Here is a 19,316-nt window from a genome sequence, read left to right on the forward strand (position 1 = left end):
GGCACAACCCTCCACAGCAATAGGCTTCTCAGACGGGCCCTGGGGAGGGGTCCCTTTACGTGGATGTACTAATGCTGACCCTAAGGGAAATCGGGGCTGCCGCTCCACAAGGAGCAGGGAGGAAGACGACCAGGACCCAAGGGGGTTCCTAACACATCTCCTTGTGTGGTACCAGTTAGGGCACAGCAAAGGTTAATGTTAGGCCAACCACCACACCGCTACCCAACAAGGGCCCTCCAAGGTCGCAGACTTCTAAGACACCATGACAGCTGAGGTGCTGGCTGAAGGCCAAGGGGGGACACAGAATGGCTGTGGGGGACGAAGTTATAAATAGCAGCTTGACCAGTTGCAGGAAAAAAAGACTGTGGCTTCCACCACATATTTCCACGCTTGCAACGAGAGAAAAATTATTTTTTATCAATTGGAAACTATTTTGACTTATTTTGTTAACATTCACGAAAATACACTGACATTATAAAAAAAAATCAAGCAGACTATTTCGGGTGAAAAAAATCAAAAGCCCCCTTCCTTACTCTTTTCTTGGAAGCCCCTGTCCCTCCCCAAAGGTAACCACTGCCATCACTTAGGTATGTAGCCTTCCAGACACTTTTATGCATTTGCATATATAGTTTGGTTTTGTAAGGTTTTATTTTACATCAAGATTGTACATATTGCTCTACAATATGCTTTTTTTACTTAACATTATGTCTTGGAGATCTTTCCATATCAGTACATACAGTTTTTAACTGTTGCACAGTATTAATTCTATACAACCGATGTATCTAAGTTGCGCTCAGGGACACGTACCATTTTACATTTTGAAAGCAAGCTACTCCCCAAACTGCCCCCTGAAAAGGCTGCTATCATTTACATTCACACCCACAGCACGAGTGCTCCCATTTCTTCTCTTTGTAGCCCAAACTAGATATTATCACGAAGAAAAACTATTGCTTTCTGATGGACACAATCGGTTTCATTGTCGTGTTAATTTACACCGCACTGATTGCCAGTGAGGTTGATCATTAGCAATAGCCAAGCTGTTGGAGCTGAAAACAGCTCTCCAACTGCTGGGAGGAGCATCAATTAGTACAATCACTTTGGAGAGCAGTTTGGCAATATCTAGTTAGAATGAAGATGCTCTAAACCTAAGATGCCCAAATTTCACCTCCGTATACTTATCCCTAGGGAAATTCACACGTGTGCACAAAGGAACATCTTTAAAGTATGTTTATTGCTGCAAAATACTGGGAAGAACCTAAATGTCCACCAATGGGAGAACAGATAAATAACTTGTGGTAATTCATACAATGGAATATTTAGTATACAGCCGTTAGAAGGCATGTATCAAAATGGCTAAATCTCAAAAGCAATGTTGAGTGAAAAAAAGCAAGTTGCAAAATGATACATACATTCTAGCAATTATGTCCATTTAAAAAACAAACACTCTATATTGGTTATGGAGATACACACACACATATATATACATATGTACACAAATACATACACACACACACACGCACACACACACACACACACACACACATCTAAAAATGTAGACGAGAAGTAAACAATTTCCTGGGTAGTGCTTACCTCTGTGGAGGAAGGTAAATACGACGGGTGAAGAACTTCACCTGTGCCTGCAAGTGTAAATTTATTGGAGAGAGAGAGCGAGATCTGAAGCTAATATGGCTAAATGTTCAAACCTGTTCACTTTGTGTGAGTGGGTACCTCTGTTTTTCGTAGCACTTGTCTGGCATATATTTTTCTGTTCCTTTTGTGTCACTGTGTTAATGTATGCAATCAGCATACTGCTTTTTTTTTTTTACCCACTTCCTCTGAGACTTACTTTTTTCTAAAAGGGGATTTTAACTCCTTCACCCCTACACTCCAATTGGATGTATTCCTACCATCATTATTTTTACTATGCTTTCTCACTGTTTCTTTCCTTCTCATAGACTGACAGAGTATCCTCTACTCAACCTTTGCCCCTTTAGTAGCCTGGCAACCATACACTCTACCCCTACTTAGAAAGAATTACCCTTACTTTTGCTGTTGTTGGAGTCAGCATTTCCAGTGAAACTAAAGTTTTTCTCCTAGTGGGAACACCAAAAAACCCTATTTGGGATGCAAATGCAAGAGATCAATTATAAAGTCACTTAGTACCACCGTTTTAGACAAAACCAAACATTCCACTATACCATGTAAAACCAAAAGGAGAATTTTAATAAGCTTTTACGGCACTGCAATTACAGGAACATTAACCCATAACATGCAACAGAAATGATGATGCCCTTTGGACAAGTTTAACAGATAAACTTGACATTACAATCAACAGCAACATATTCTACTGAAAAAAACAAATGCAACTTATTTCATCGTTCAGGTTAGAAAATTTATGTTTTTACTGCAATCTCAAGTAGCATTTAGAAAGTTTAGTTTTCCCTTTCTAACCTCTAAAACACAGGATGATTTTTTTTTCAATGCAATCGTACACAACCGTTTTCACACTGGAAATAATCACAAGGAATCGACAGGTGGAGATTAATCGACTGATTGACTTCACTTCAATGGTTAATTTGGAGAGGGCTCCTGCAGTATTGTGGATTTCAGATGGGGAAAATCATCAGACCAGGAGTAAAGAGCCTTGGTCTTAAAGCGGGGGAGGGAACATGCAGCGGCACACGGGGCAAGTGCCTGACTTCTGAAGCCAGATGGACACACAGGGCTTGTGGAAATAGTGGTGGCACGGCAGCTCCGTTGCCACCTCCCCCTTCACATATTCACTGCAACAGATGGGGCAACACATCTCCTGCCCCACCGCGCTGTGATCTTCCGTGACCAGGATCTCGGGAAGAGCGTCGATGCTCTCCTTGCTGGCTGGTGGATTGGCCACCTCCACGTCCACCGCGAGAGACTCCAAGTGCGCCAGGGCAGTTTCCATTGCCTGGGCCAGGCGTTCTTCAAGTGCCATGTACGTGAGGAACTGAGGATCCACGTAGGAAATGGCTTCAGCCACCCCCAACCCATCTGCAAACCCATCGAAGAGGCTCCAATCCACCTCGAGGTCTTCACTGACACTGGAGTCATCTTCAAGGTTGTTGTTGCCGTCCAGCATGAAGACGCTGGGCTGCAGAAACTCCTGACCGGAATCATTATCCCCCTCACTGCTGTTCTCGTTTTCATTGTATTGGAGCCAAGGAACTTCTCCTTCTTCGGTAGTTGCCCGTTCCTCTTCCTGGAGAGATGGCCCTCGAACTTCTTCAAGTTCATTGCCGCCACTGCTGCCAGCACTGGCACCAGCACTGGGGCTGGCACTGGCACTGGCATTCACTCTGGCTTGCTCGGCTTCATGCTCTTCTTTTCCTGGCAGGGTCTCCCAGCTCTCGCCACTGGACGACAGATTTTGCTCCCGACCTCGATACTTGCGACGCAGAGCCACAGTCCACTCTTTGTCACTGTCAGAGTCTTCTTCGAAGTATTTGTAGTACTCGTCACTGTACGTCCAGAAGTCAGGGTCGGCCATGGTTCGTCGCCGTCTCGGCACCTTTTCCGGCTTCACTTGGTCACTCCTGGCTTCCCTTTTGTCTTCGGGGTACTTCGGCTCAGGGTAGCCACCTGAACTCTCGCCTCTGCCTCTTCTTGCCAGGCCATCCGAGTGGCCTTCATCAGCGCTGGCAGTCTCCCTCCACCTGGAAGTACTGTGTGGCATATCATCATCATCATCAGTATCAAAAAATATTTTTGGTTTCACGCAGTTGGGACTTGCCAGATTTCTGATTTTGGGCCTCACCACCGGCTCCTCTGCACTCTTTGGGGTGTTTTCCCCACCACCACAAATACTCACAGGAGCCCTGCTGGGACACGCAGGTAAATTCTGCTCCCGTCTCTCCCTCTCCAGGCTGTTGCCATTGGTGACCACCTTGCCTTCAGCAGAAGATGGCTGAGGGGCCATGCTATTTGGCTGCAGGAACTCAGCTCTGCTAGCAGAGCCCCGTGCTGTAGCGGCTGGGTCTAACTTGTCAAGCTCCTCTCTCACATCACGGTTAAAACTAGAGAACTGTGGGGGCACCCCAGCCAGAGACCTCGCCCCCTTCTCTGGGTCATACAGCTTATCATCTTTAAACTTGCCAGTTTTCCCTCTCACTGGCACTCGCTCAACAGGCCCAGCCCCCTCCTCCTCACTATCATCTGCCCCGAAACAGTCAACATGTCCATAAGCCATTCCTCTTCTGCTCCCCGAAGCCCTGTACTCTCTGGGCGGGTACCTGGAGTAGTCCTCATTATCAACATTCAGGCTGGTTCCCGAGCTCTCGCTGTCGTCCCAACTACGACGGGTGGTGGAAAATGGTGATCGGCTCCTCTTGGTGGTTTGACTGGGGGCTGATCTGTGCATTGGGACTTCGGATGACGTCTTTCTCTGGCCGGAAATCCTTTCCTGCTGGCTCGTGGATGGCCTGAAACTGACATAAGCATGCCTTCTTCCATACCTCCTGCCTGTATTGGACTGATACCCTCCTGCTGGCTTGGGCCATACAGGCTTGCTAGATTCCTGACCCATTTGCTCTGACTTAGGAGGGTTTCCAGTACATCTGGGGCTTGAGCGGAAAGGCTCCTGCTCCCTGCGCACGCTTTGGAGATGGGAAGGTCAAATCAGTTCGGAATAAAGGAGCAGGGAGATTTATTTTCACTTCAGCAGACAGGTTACAGAAAGAATAAGGGGGCTTTAAAATTAGTTTCACTTTCTTCTATGGCCTGGAGTAGCATTCCAGTGACTGTCAGGTGTAGACCTGGAACACATTTTTAATGTTGGCAAAATAATTACAAAACTGGGTTTGTAGGAAAGCCAGACTCAGGGGAGAATCCGACGGAAGACGGGGGAGGGGTGACTGGATGCTGGGAAGATAGGTGAAGCACTGGGATTGTGCCAACATGGGAAGAGGAAAGACGGCTGTGGGTTTTTTTTTTATGGGGTATCTGCATTTTTCTGAGTCCTGTATACATACAGGAGCAATGCAAATTGGAATAGGGGTGGAAAATATAGATCACCATCACTGTGTATGCGAGAGTGTCTACGTGTCTGTCAGGAGGAGAGGGGCAGGTGGAAGGGGGACCAGGCAGGTGGAAGGGGGACCAGCACTCATGAAGTGGAGAGACTCCTGTATTTGTAGGGGGAAAGGGCAGGTGACAGTGGCACTGGGAAGAGGCATGAGTGTCAGGCAGAATGAGACCCATTCTGGATGTGGGTATGAAAATGACAGGCATGGATGGGGTGGCTTCAGGGGAGAGGAGCATGTGTACGCACGATAGACAGAACGTGCATGTGGTTCCGATGTGTGATGGCTGGAACTCTAGGGAGGAATGCCTGTGTTTATGTGCCTGTGGCAAGCCAGGAAGGGTACAGTGGCACTGAACAGGGGGTGTCCTTGAGTTTGTGTGCGTGTGTTCATCAAAATGGGAGGCAACAATGGAGAAGGGTCAGTGTGAGCAAATGCATCGATATGGGGACAGCACTGGAGACGGATGTGCGTATGGCAGGCGGGCAGGTGGGTGGGCACCAGCAATCAAAGAATGTCTCTATGCATGGATGTGGTGAGCAGGAAGAGGGGGATGTCCCTGGAGAAGGATTTATGTGAGTGTGTGTGCATGGCAGGGACCAGCGAAGGAGGCTGTCTAGGCACATAGGTAGCAGACAGGGAGCACCTGAGAGGGGTATGTAAAAGAGCGTGTGGGTGTGTATGCATGTAAGTGGCATAGGAAAGAGGAGCCAGCAATCTGTGTAAGTGGCAGGCAGGGGGTAAGGCGGCCCACAGGGTGTGTGTGTGTGTGTGTGTGTGTGTGTGTGTGTGTGTGTGTGTGTGTGTGTGTGTGTGTGTGTGTGTGTGTGTGTGTGTGTGTGTGTGTGTGTGTGTATGTAGTGTGTGTGCTCACCAGAGCAAGAAGAGGCAGAGGGAGGAGGGGGATGCTTCTGGAGGTGTGTATGTGGTAGGAGGTGAGAGGCAGGGAAAAGCACTGGAGAGTGTGAGGCTGTGTGTGTGTGTGTGTGTGTGTGTGTGTGTGTGTGAGTCTGTCTGTCTCTCTCAGGGGAAGGCACTGGAGAGTGTGACAGTGTGTGAGAGGGTGTGTGTGCATGTCTGTCCAAGCATGTGTGGGGGAGGGGGACACGAAGGAACCTTGAGTATGGGGGGGTGGCGGTAAGGCAGCTGCAATGGAAGGTTTTTGTGCATGCGTGTGAGCGCGCGCGCATGTGCGTGTATGTGTGTATGTGCGGGCATGTGCGTGTATGTGTCCCTGCGCGCGCACGCGAGACACGGGGATGGGAGGGGGTCCGCAATGTCATAATGAGACGGGGAAACGTTTATAGGCTCAAACGGTAGATCCAAACCGATGTGGCAGGCAAGGGGGAAAAAAAGAAAGAAAAGGGCGTGTGGGGTTATAGTTTTTCCCTGGGAATGATTTATTTTTCTGACAATTCTTTTCCTGGTAACAATATATTTGCCTAAAAATCTTCACCAGTTACCATTCATCAAAACAACTTCAAAATGGGGAAAGAAAGGCCACGGATCGCTCCACAGAGGGGCCAAGAAGGGAGGCAGGAGGAGAGGGGAGGACAGGCGGAGAGGGCCGCGACCACCACTCCCCTCTCGAATAGCGATTCAAGCCACCCGAGCTGGGACCGAGCCACACGTAAGGGGCCGGGGGATGAAGGATGGAGCCCTAAATCGGGCCGGTGGAGGGCACAGGCCTCCCTCTGCGGTCAGGTCCCGCGTCCGCCCCACCCCTTCCCGAGGGGCGAGCCCGAAAATCTGTTCGTTAGAGCCCCCACCCCCCACTCCACATCCTCACGCCGGTGCCCGGCCACTCGCCCTACGCCCGGCCACTCGCCCCACCGCCACGTCTGGAGGGAATCGAGGAAATAAACAGCCTTTCACTCACCCAGTCGCGACCCCCGCACGCTCTCGGAAAGAGAAGATCCCTCGGACCTCCGACCGCCACAACCACCAGAGCCGCTGCTCCCGGGGTTCCAGCTCCTCCCCCTCCAGACAGCGGCGGGACGGGCGCGACTGCGGCGGCGGAAGTGATTGTAGCGTCGCGGCGGCCCGCCCCCTTGATGTGGCGGGGGCGGCAGCTGCTCTCGACAAATCAGGGTGGGCTCGAAAACATTATTTCATTTGAAATGATGAAATCGTCAAGGATACAGAAAAGGACAGCGAAAAATGTAACCAACAGCCAGCTTTAACAAATGTTAAACATTTAGTCATTTGCCCTTCTGTTCTGGGCTTTGGGTGGTTGTTGTTGTTTGAAATAAAATGAAATCCGCAAATTCTTTCTGATTCATTCTGATGTGAAAGTAATGATATTAATATATCCTATCTTATGTTCTATGTTACGATCTGTAGTGGAAGTATCACGGTACTTAGGGTTGCAGTCAGCTGAATTTTGTCTAACCTGGTGGTTGAAGCAAATTGAACTGTTTACAGTAGAATTTGTTGCTGTTAATCACAAAATCGAGGTTCTCTGTCCAAAAGAAATGATCAATCATTGCAGCACAGCATGGGTTCACATTTTCGTAATTGCATTGCTCTTCAAAATATTATAGCTATGCCTTTTGGATTTATACAATTTTACTGAACTCCGAAATCTTTTTTTTTAATTGCACTTTACATATATCTCTAATATTTGCGTCAAATGTAAAGACTGCCTATGTTCACAACAGTAGCAAAGCTTTGTTCTTTACTGGGAATAAAATGCATAATAGAAGAGCAAGAAATTTTAGAAGTAACAACAAAATAGAAATAGGATGTATAACTTTCAAACCGTTGAAGAAATAATATAGAGAACAAAGAGAAAAAAATCTAACAGAAGGCAGAAATGGGATGGGAGGTAACAAGAAAGTATGTTTAAAAAGGGGGGAGCAGAAATAAATCCAAACATGTCAGGATGTATTATGGGTTAACATCTCCCATTAAAAATAAAAAAGCAAACTCTCATTTTAGTTTTAGCATTTAGTTTTTAGAAATCCAGTTATAATTCAAAAAGGTCATGTACCAAAATGATCATTGCAACTCTATTTACAATAGCCAGGACATGGAAGCAGCCTAAGTGTCCATCAACAGATGAATGGATAAAGAAGATGTGGCACATACATACAATGGAATATTACTCAGCCATATAAAGGAACAAAACTGAGTTATTTGTAGTGAGGTGAACGGACCTAGATTCTGTCATACAGAGTGAAGTACGTCAGAAAGAGAAAAACAAATACCATATGCTAACACATATATATGGAATCTAAGGAAAAAAAAGTCATGAAGAACATAGAGGCAAGACGGGAATAACACAGACCTACTAGAGCATGGACTTGAGGATATGGGGAGGGGGAAGGGTAAGCTGCGACAAAGTGAGAGAATGGCATGGACATATATACACTACCAAACGTAAAATAGATAGCTAGTGGGAAGCAGCTGCGCATAGCACAGGGAGATCAGCTCGGTGCTTTGTGACCACCTAGAGGGTTGGGATAGGGAAGGTGGGAGGGAGGGAGATGCAAGAGGGAAGAGATATGGGAACATATGTATATGTATAACTGATTCACTTTGTTATAAAGCAGAAACTAACACACCATTGTAAAGCAATTATACTCCAATAAAGATGTTAAAAAATAGAAATCCAGTTATATGCTGTTTATATGCTTCACCTAAACCAGAAATAGGAATAGAATATATATGCCAGTTAAATACCAGCAGAAAGGAAGGAAAGAAAGAAGAAGGAAGGGAGAGGAGGAAAGATGGAAGGAGGGGAAGGAAGGAATTTTAGAAAGAAAGAAAAAAAGATAAAGAAAGAGACATGTAGCAACGTTAATATCAGAAAAATCAAGAACTCAAAGTAAAAAGCATTAAAGAAAACAAATCAGGTTGTTTCATTCACCGAGAAGATATAGTCACTGAAATTTATATGCCAAACAAAGTAATTTCAAAATATATGAGGCAAATATTGTTAGAATTATAGAAATCAGAAAGGCTGCAATTATAGTAGAAGACTTAACCACACTTGTTTTGGTATAGATAGAGCAAATAGATTGCAAAATAAACAAGGATATAGAGAGATTCCACAACCCAATTAATAAGCCTCATCTAATGTATATGTATTTTTGTACTCAAGAAATAATGTATTTTTTATTTAAAATATTTCAAACATACAGAAGAGTACAGAGAATTAAACGTACTTTTGCCCACATGTACTTGTCACACAGACCAAGCACATTTTTTCTTCAGATCCTCAGATTCTTCTGTTTTTGAAACAAAATATTACAGTTGAAGCTCTCACTTTATCCTACTTATCTTACTTCTTTTTCCCAAAAAAGCACCATTTAGAAGTTTCTTTCTTGTGCATGTTTTTTTCTTTTTTCTACACACACACATATATATATATATATGTAACCAATATACATTATTGTTTTATGTATTTTACATTATGTGAATGGTATAATAAATATAGCCTTTTGAAACTTAAATCTTCATTTAATATTATTTTTTGTTAGTGATTTGATACATTTATATCTAGGTCATACATTTTAACTACTGAATATGATTGTATCTATTTTCCAATATGATATTACTATAATATATCATTGTACGGACTTCTGTTGCATGAATTATCCAATTTCTTTATCTCTTTGCCTGCTGATGGACTTGAGTTGTTCCCGTTTTGTGCAATTATAAGTGAAGATTTAATGAACATCCTGGGGCATGTCTCCTTGTGCCCATATTGAAAAGTTTCTCTGGGGCAGACCTTCCCAGCTGAGTAATGGGGGTTCTAATATATTGATTCCCTTAGCCCTCCAGAAAGATGGGCCTGGCTTCACGCAGCTGCTGCCCTGGGGGCTGTTCCCTTTGGCTAAGAGCAGGCTATCTGTTCATCCCAGTGAGCTGGTACACATATTAGCATTTTAAACATATGCTATGATGTGAAAAAGATTAGAAAAAACTGCTCTAGTGTATGTATTTTGAAGTAGAATTTCTGGGTCAAAGAGTTTGTAGTAGTTAACTATTGTTGTATAAAAAATTGCCTCAAAACTTAGCAGTTTAAGACAACCGACATTTATTATATCACAGTTTCACAGGTCAGGAATCTATACCTGGGTTAGCTGGGGTGTCTCTGGCTCAAAGTCTCTCATGAATTTGCACTCAGGCTGTCATCCGGGGCTGCAGTCTCATATGCAGGCAAAATTGGGGTAGGAGGTCCACATCCAACCTCTTTTACACGGTTGTTGGTAGGCCTCAGAAGATTCACTGCCAAGCTCACTCATGTGGTTGCTCTCTGGCTTCAATTCCTTGTCATGCGGGCCTAACCATAGGCTTCCTGAGTCTCCTCACAACCTGGCAGCTGGTGAGAGGGAGAGCCAGAGAGCACCTAAGATGGAAGACATCGTTCTTTTATGACTTAAACTCAGAAGTGACATCCCAACACTTTTGCCATATCCTATTTATCAGAAGTAAGCCATAGAATTTGTCCATCTAAGTTATCAAATTTGTAGGCATGGAAATGCTCATAATGTCTTTATTATCTTTTTAATGTCCACAGGATCAGTGGTGATGGCTCCTCCATTTCTGATATTAGTTTTGTCTACTCTCCTTTATTCTTGGTCAGCCTAGCTAGAGATCTACCAATCTTACTGATCTTTTCAAAGAATCAGCTTTTTGTTTCATTGATATTCTCTATTGCTCTATTGTTTCCAATTTCATTTATTTCTGCTCTTTTATTATTTCTTTTCTTCTGCTTACTTTGGATATAATGTGTTCTTCTTTTTGTAGTTTCCTAAAGTGGAAGCTTAGATGATTGATTTTAGATCTTTTTCCTTTTCTAATATATGCATTCAATATTATAAGTTTCCCTCTAAGCACTGCTTTTAATGTATCCCACAAATTTTGATAAGTTCTGGTTTCATTTTATTTCAAAATTTTAAAAAATTTCTCTTGAGATTTCTTCTGAACCCATGTGTTGTTTAGAAGTACGTTGTTTAATCTTCAAATATTTTGAGATTCCAGCTATCTCTCTGTTATTGATTTCTAATTTAATTCTGCTGTGGTCTGAGAACACACTTTGTATGATGTCTAGACTTTTAAATTTGTTGTCTTTTAAATTTGTTAAGGTGTGTTTTATCACCCAGGATGTGGTCTATCTTCGTGAATGTTCCATGTGAGCTTGAGAAGAATGTGTATTCTGCTGTTGTTGGATGAAGTAGTCTATAAATGTCAATTAGATCCAGGTGATTGACGATGCAATTCGGTTCAACTATGTCCTTACTGATTTTCTGCCTGCTGGTTCCGTCAATTACTGATAGAGGGGTGTTGAAGTCTTCAACTATAATAGTGGATTCATCTATTTTTCCTTGTGGTCCTACCAGTTTTTGCCTCACGTATTTTGATGCTCTGTTGTCAGGCACATACACATTAAGGATTGTTATGTCTTTTTGGCAAATTGACCCCTTTTATCATTATGTAATATCCGTATTTATACCTGATAATTTTCCATGTCCTGAGACCTGATTTGTCTGGAATTAACATAGCTACTCCAGTGTTCTTCTTATTAATGTTAGCATGTATATCTTTCTCTTTAATTTACATTTAATCTGTGTCTTTATGTTTAAAATAGGTTTCTTGCAGACAACATATAGTTGGGCCTTTTTAAAAAAATACATTCTGATAGTCTCTGCCTTTTAATTGGTATAGTTAGACCACTCACATTTAAAGTGATTGTTGAAATAGTTGGATTAATATGTACCACGTTTGTAACTGTTTCCTATTCATTGCCTTTGTTCTTTGTTTCTCTCTTGTTTGTGGGGAGAGTCTTCCATTCTTTTTCTGCCTTCTCTGACTTCTAATTGAGCATTTTATATGATTCTATTTTCTCTCTTCTCTTCAAATTTCAACCATATTTCTTATGTTTACATTTTTTAATGGTTGCCCTGGAGTTGGCAGTATATGTTTACAACTGATCCAAGCCCACTTTCAAATGACACTATACTACTCCATGGGTAGTGCAGGCACCTTATAACAGAATATTTCCAATTCCTTTCTCCTGTCCCTTATAACATTGCTATCATTCCCTTATCCATAAGCTATAATCATCTAATACATTGTTGTTATTATTTTTTGGTGAAACTGCTATTCATTGGATCAGTTAGAATAAGAATATGGAAAGATTTTATTTATAACTTCATTTATTCCTTCTCAAAAACTCCTCCCCCCTTTTTTTTTTTTTTTTTTTTTTGTGCGGTACACAGTCCCCTCACTGCTGTGGCCTCTCCCGCTGTGGAGCACAGGCTCTGGACGCACAGGCTCAGCGGCCATGGCTCACGGGCCCAGCCGCTCCGCGGCATGTGGGATCTTCCCGGACCGGGGCACGAACCCGTGTCTCCTGCATCAGCAGGCAGACTCTCAACCACTGTGCCACCAGGGAAGTCCCTCCTCCCTTTTATTTTTTTAATGCAAATCCAAGTTTCTGACCCATATCATTTTTCTTCTTTCTGAAGAACTTTTAACATTTCTTCAGGGCAGATCTCAGAAGTGACATCCAACACTTGTTTACCAAATTTTATTTATTAAAAGTGTATTACTAAGTCTGGCCCACACTCAAGGGGAAGGGATTACATAAGGCCAGGAGTTCCAGGAGGTAGGGGTCATTGGGGCAGAAGGGGGCAGGAGCATTTCAACTTCAGTAGATATTGCCAATCTGTTTTCCAAAGTGGATTTTACCAATTATTGTTCCACCTGCAGTTTATTCACATCAGTGTTTCCCCACATCCCACCATTCTTGATACCTTCATAATTTAAAATTGTTGTCAAGGTGAGTATGGAACACTGTTGTTTGACTTTGCTTTTTCCTAAATTAGTATTGAGGTTAAACATCTTTTCACATTTGTTGGCCACTTAGATTTCTTCCTCTCTGAATTGTTTGTGCATATATTTTGTCCATTTTTCTATTGGGGTTGTTTGTCTTGTTATTATTGATTTCTAGGAATTCTACTTATGTTCTGCATACCAAACGTTAGTTATATTTGTACAGTTGCAAATATCTTCTAGCTGGTGTTTTCTTTAAATGTAAATATGAAATTATAAAAGTACTTAAAATAAACTATGGGGGAATGTTTTTTATAAGCCTGAAGTGGAGAAGACCTCTATAAGTTGACAAAATGTACAGGAGCAAAAAAGGGAAAGTTTCAACTTCACAAAAACAAAATGTTCTGGCAGGCAAAAAAAAAAGTCTATAAATCAACAATTCTAAGGACATTTAAAAATAAATGAAAACCTGGGGGAAATATTTTCTGCGAATTTCACAAAGGGCTCATTTCCCAAATACATGAAGAGCTCCTATAAATCAATAAATGACCCACAAACCAACGTTAAAATGAGCAAAGGATACAAATAGACATTTTATTGGAAAGGAAATACAAATGCCATTGAAACACACAAGAAGATGTTCACTCATAAAAATAAAATGAGATACCATTTCACCTGTGAGACTGACCAATATGAAAAAGCTTGTAAACACTGTGTGGTGGAGGGTGTGGAGCTTCAGGAACCTTCAAACGTTTCTGGGGTGTGGGTAAGTAAACTGGTGCAGTCTCTTAGTTGGCAAGTTGACAGTATCTATCAAAATTACTAATGCATATAGTTTTTGACCCAGAAAGTCTACTTCTAGGAATTCACTTACAAATATGCTTGCACACGATTTGAAATGAAATATGTGCAATTCTGTTCATTGCAGCATTGTTTTTAATAGTAAAAGAACAGAAAGAACCTAAATCTTTATCAAAAGAGAAATGAATAATTATTATGGTAGAATACTTACTATAGAGCAACTAAGGTGCAGAATCTAAGTCTACATGTATCACAATGGATACATCTGATAATATTGAATGAAAAAAAAGATGTCAGAAGATATTCACAGCATAATAGCATTTATATATACTTTTCAAACACATAGAGGGCACGTAGTTTAAGGATTGTTCCATCTTCCAGAGAATTGTTCATTTGATCACTGAGAAATGAATCTCCTTGATTCTAATAATACTTTTGGTGTTAAAGTCAATCTTGTCAGTGATCCTGTTACCCAATTTTCTTTTGAAAAGAATTTTGTTCTGGTATATTTTTATTCATCTCTTCTTTAAAATTTTTTAAGGTAACATCTTTATAATTATACACAAATAGGTATATAATTTTAGATACAATCATAAAGAATCCTATGTGCATATTTTGTAAAATTATAGTCTTTTCTTCTTTTTAGTTTTACTTATCTCCCTTCTCTGTCTATATCACTGCTCCCCATAACCTATATCAATAACCTAGTATTCATTATTTCATTTTTTTATACTTGTATAATCATATACAGATATATGTACACTTATGTATATATATATACATGTGCAATACATGTGTGGGTTTTTATTTGCCCTTTTTTATTAAAATGAGATCATATATATCATCACTTTTTTTTTAATAGATCTTTATTGGAGTATAATTGCTTCACAATACTGTGTTAGTTTCTTTTGCACAACAAAGCAAATCAGTTATACGCATACACGCATGTCCCTATCCCCTCCCTCTTTTTTTTTTTTTTAAACCAGAACATTTATTGCATGACTAATAATTGAAATCCTTAAGATGAACTGGATGCTGCAACAGCTGCCCTCTTGGGTTTAGGTGTTGTTCCTTCACGGAATCCATGCCTGATTCTGCTGTATACAATTTTTAGGTGCCTCATTCGACCAGTCCCGGTGGTATTTCGTCTTTTAGCTTTAGCACTCCAGTTATACTTCCTCTTCCGCTTGGCAGGGTAGCCACATTTACCACAGGTCGACTTCTGAAGGTGGTAGGCCTTAGAGCCACAGAGGCGGCACAACGTGTGCGTCTTATTCCGACGCTTTCCAAACGAGGACGTTCCCTTCGTCATCTCGCTTCTGCCGCCGAGACCCTCCCCTCCCTCTTGAGCCTCCCTCCCATCCTCCCTATCCCACCCCTCTAGGTCATCACAAAGCACCGAGCCGATCTCCCTGTGCTATGCTGCTGCTTCCCACTAGCCAACTCTTTTACATTCGGTAGTGTATATATGTCCATGCTACTCTCACTTCACCCCAGCTTCGCCCTCCCACTCCATGTCCTCAAGTCCATTCTCTATGTCTACCTCTTTATTCCTACCCTGAAGCTAGGTTCATCAGTTTTTTGGGGGGTTTCTTTGGGGTTTTTTTTGGTTTCCATATATATGCGTTAGCATACGGTATTTGTTTTTCTCTTTATGACTTACTTCACTCTGTAGGACAGACTCTAGGTCCATCCACCTCACTACAAATAACTCAATTTTGTTTCTTTTTATGGCTGAGTAATATTCCATTGTATGTGTATGCCACATCTTCTTTATTCATTCATCTGTCGATGGACATTTAGGTTGGTTCTACGTCCTAGCTATTGTAAATAGTACTTGCAATGAACATTGTGGTACATGTCTCTTTTTGAATTATGGTTTTCTCAGGATATGTGCCCAGTAGTGGGATTGCTGGGTCATATGGTAGTTCTATTTTTAGTTTCTTAAGGAACCTCCATACTGATTTCCATAGTGGCTGTATCAATTTACATTCCCACCAACGGTGCAGGAGGGTTCCCTTTTCATCACACCCTTTCCAGCATTTATTGTTTCTAGATTTTTTGATGATGGCCATTCTGACTGGTGTGAGGTGATACCTCATTGCAGGTTTGATTTGCATTTCTCTAATAATTAGTGATGTTGAGCATCTTTTCATGTGCCTCTTGGCCATCTGTATGTCTTCTTTGGTGAAATGTCTATTTAGGTCTTCTGCCCATTTTTTAACTGGATTGTTTGTTTTTTTTGATATTGAGCTCCATGAGCTATTTGTATATTTTGGAGATTAATCCTTTGTCTGTTGTTTCATTTGCAAATATTTTCTCCAGTTCTGAGGGTTGTCTTTTTGTCTTGTTTATGGTTTCCTTTGCTGTGCAAAAGCTTTCAAGTTTAATTAAGTCCCATTTATTTATTTTTTGTTTTTATTTCCGTTACTCTAGGAGGTGGGTCAAAAAAGATCTTGCTGTGGTTTATGTCAAAGAGTGTTTTTCCTATGTTTTCCTCTAAGAGTTTTATAGTGTCTGCTCTTACATTTAAGTCTTTAATCCATTTGGAGTTTATTTTTGTATATGGTGTTAGGTAGTGTTCTAATTTCATTCTATCACTTCTTGCTGTTCTCACTCAATAACACTCCCTGAAATCGATTGGTATGACTCTAATTACTAACCTTCAATGGCTGCCTAGTGTTTCATGATGTGGATATACCATAATCTATTCGACCATCAACCTACTGATAAATAATTATGATTTTCAAGTTTCTTAAATGCTATGATCAATGCTTCAACACACATCTCTGTACGTATAGGTCCTTAGGTGCCAGGGCTTTCATTTCCATGGAATGGTGTCCCAGAAATAGAATTGTTAGGTCAAATGATATATGTTTTTTAATTTTAGTGGATGGTACCAGATTGTTTTTCCCAAAGACTGGAACTCTTCCTGTTTCCACCAGCAAGGTGTGGCCTACAGCATGGCTCACTTGACTGATCCTGGAGCAGATCCACTTTTCTCCTGTGGATGTGAAACTCACAAGAGACACGCAGAGACTGGGGAGATTGGAGAGGAGTCATGTTCACATCAATCAACTCTGAAAATCAGCCCAATATCTTTGACAGTCTTACTTTTTGCCCAAGGTAGCCAGAGTTGACTTCTGTTGCTTACAACCAAAAGAAACATAAATCCCTAAACCTGGTCACAAACTCAGCCTCGAGCCCAGATACAGATTCAGTTCTGATCCTGGCCACAGACTCAGTCCTCACCCTAGTCAGAGACTGAAGCCCATTCCCGGCCCCAGACTTCCCTGACCCCTGCTCGGCATCTCTCTGAGGGGTGCTCCTGGTTGCAAGGGGGGCAGGTGAGCTAGTGGGTACATTTCATCCAGAGCCTGGAACCCAAAAGTAAAGGCCTCTTTGTGGCAACTAATGCTGATGACTTTGGAGACAGAGGGGAATTTCTTGTGAGGAATAACTGGTAAAATCTAAGTCAGAGATGTTTTGGGGGGCTCTGAGTTGCGGGGAATAAGGGATCAAAAGGGAACCCAGTGGGAGATGGGATCAGGGGTTTGGTTTGTGGAGGTAGAGAATGAGGGCAGTGAACTCTGGACCTAGCTCAAGGAAGTGGGGACAGAGCAGGGATGTGGGGAGGGCCAGCCATCTGGAGCTGGATGTGGCTGGACTGAGTTGCCTGCTAGAGCCTGGAGGGTCCCAAGGTCCTGTGCCCCGGGATGAGCAAAGAGGAGTTGCCATCGAGAGATGTCGAAGCAGCCTGTAGCCCAGCGGCCTCCTCCTTTGTCTCTCCCAACCACCTGGCACCGCCTGGACCAGCGGCTGGGACCCCATGCTGCCTGGCCCTCTCCCGGCTGTCCTGACTTTCCACAGGCTCCAAAGCCACCTGCCTCCTCCTCTTTCCCTCCAGTTGCCCCCGCCCTTCATCTTTTCCCCTGGCTCAGCTTCCCTTTGCGTGCCGCCTGCTGAGTTTCAGGGATTAGGGCTGTCTACCGTGGGACACAGCTCCCTTCTCTTCTCCCCAGAGCCAGGAAGCTCTTGCCAAGATCTGGTCCCAGCCTTACCCCCAAGGATCTCTGGCAGGAATCAGGCAGAGCTTACTGGGAGTGGGGCTGGAGGGGCAAGCCCAGAGTGTGGGAAGGGGACTAACATTTGTCAAATACCTATCATAAGCCAGATACTTTACTTCTACTCTCTCAGTGTATCTTCAGAGCGAGCTGGTGAGGTAGCAATTCTTATGTTTAGATGGAGAAGCTGAGGCTCAGCGATTGTAAGGGCTTTGTCTAAGGCTAGAGGTGGCCAAGCCAGAATTTAGAACTGGGACTGTCGACTCCAAAGCCAGCTACTTCCAGGCCTAAGGTGAGAGGAATGAGGGGGCCTCGGTTCCTAACTAAAAGGGAGGCCCAGGTAAGGAGTTTCCTGGTGGAGGCCTAGAGCCGCTTACTGGATCCATGGCTGGGCTCCTGGCCCTGAGCTGCAGGGAGTGAGTGGAGAGGGCTCACTGGGCTGGGATGCTGGCTAAGCTACAGAGGCAGAGAACAGGTTCCCCTCACCCCTCACCTACAGCCTCAACTCAGGCAGCACTGGGCCACTGTCTTTCCATAGGGTTTCCCCTCAACCCTGAGTGCCTCTGTGCTTCTATCCACAAGGAGAGAAGGGAGCAGCTGGTGATGGTGGGAGTTGGCCAGGGTGGGGGAGGGCTGGAGAGAGGGCTGGGCAGAGTCAACAGGCCAGAACACAGTCAGTTCAGGCAAGAACTCGGAACTTCCCCTCCTCTGACCTCACTGTTCCCACTTCAGCAATGGAGAGATTGTATTAGATGATGGCTGAAGCCTATGGCAACTCTGCCAGTGTGTGTGTGGTGGGGAAGTGCTGGGGCCATGTCAGCGGGGAGAGCTTTGCCCACAGAACATGACTGGGGGAGTGGCAAGGGCAGGAGACAGGGTGAGCCTGGAAGACGGACCAATGGCTGGGATGGGAAGAGCTTCTTTGGGCCCTGCCTGTGAACCTAACCCTGCCCCTGGCTTCTCCCTTCACAGTAGAAGGGTGGAGGATAAGCAAATGGGGGCCAAGGTTATGGAAAATGTGCCTCTTTGAAGAGAACACTAGGGGAAGTGCAGAAACAAGGCTGTAAACATTGCTGGTTGCCCTGAGAGGGAGAGAAAGTGGCACCTCCAAAAAACAAGTGAAAAAGGCCACCTTCAAGTTTCCACAGAGGCACGAGGCACTGGCTGGCCTCTTAAACTGGGCTCTAGTTCCGGGCCTGATAACCCTGCTTGCCACGCGACCCTGAACAAGTCTTCTTCCTCTCTGAGCCTCAGTGTTCCCATCTGCACGATGAGAGTTTGGACCTAAATGCTCTCCAAGGGCTCTGACAGCTCTCATATTCCGGAATCTTCTACAGGTCATCTCTGAGTAAAGCCCCGTGAACTCAGCCCTGCCTCAGGCACTGACAGGTGAGTTGATCAGCTGTGGGAGTCAGAGTAACATTGAGACTTGGGGGTCATCCTAGGATTCAATGTGAACTCCTCACCATGGCCTACAGGCTTGGCTTCCTTGGTGTCTTGTCTATCTTTCCAGCCTCCCCTCTTCCCGCCTCTGTTGTGTCTCCCCACTCCACTTTCCACTAACCCCCTTTCCTGGCCTAGAACACACCAGACTCCCTGTTGCTTCAGCACC

General features: G+C 43.6%; 2 protein-coding genes across 4 annotated transcripts; both read right to left on the reverse strand.

Annotated features, from left to right (window-relative positions):
• Positions 1–2,208: 2,208 nt before the first annotated feature.
• Positions 2,209–7,032, reverse strand: PJA1 (praja ring finger ubiquitin ligase 1; the record flags this gene model as incomplete). 3 transcript variants are annotated; one of them, XM_082681259.1, is made up of 2 exons in its annotated part: positions 2,209–4,460; positions 6,934–7,032. In XM_082681259.1, the coding sequence occupies one exon, from the start codon at positions 4,391–4,393 to the stop codon at positions 2,651–2,653; it is 1,743 nt and encodes a 580-aa protein (XP_082537385.1). In that variant the 3' UTR covers positions 2,209–2,650. The 3 variants fall into 3 exon arrangements, with proteins under 3 accessions (XP_082537385.1, XP_082537387.1, XP_082537386.1); XM_082681261.1 differs by having other exon boundaries at positions 2,209–4,454; positions 6,934–7,019; XM_082681260.1 differs by lacking the exon at positions 6,934–7,032 and having other exon boundaries at positions 2,209–3,698; positions 4,266–4,558.
• Positions 7,033–14,605: 7,573 nt separating this feature from the next.
• LOC309839927 (large ribosomal subunit protein eL37-like) lies at positions 14,606–14,968 on the reverse strand. The gene has a single exon (XM_082681924.1). The coding sequence runs from the start codon at positions 14,950–14,952 to the stop codon at positions 14,659–14,661; it is 294 nt and encodes a 97-aa protein (XP_082538050.1). The 5' UTR covers positions 14,953–14,968; the 3' UTR covers positions 14,606–14,658.
• Between the last annotated feature and the right edge of the window lie 4,348 nt (positions 14,969–19,316).

This window comes from Grampus griseus (assembly GCF_964374135.1).
Source record: "Grampus griseus genome assembly, chromosome: X".
Taxonomy (NCBI): domain Eukaryota; kingdom Metazoa; phylum Chordata; class Mammalia; order Artiodactyla; family Delphinidae; genus Grampus; species Grampus griseus.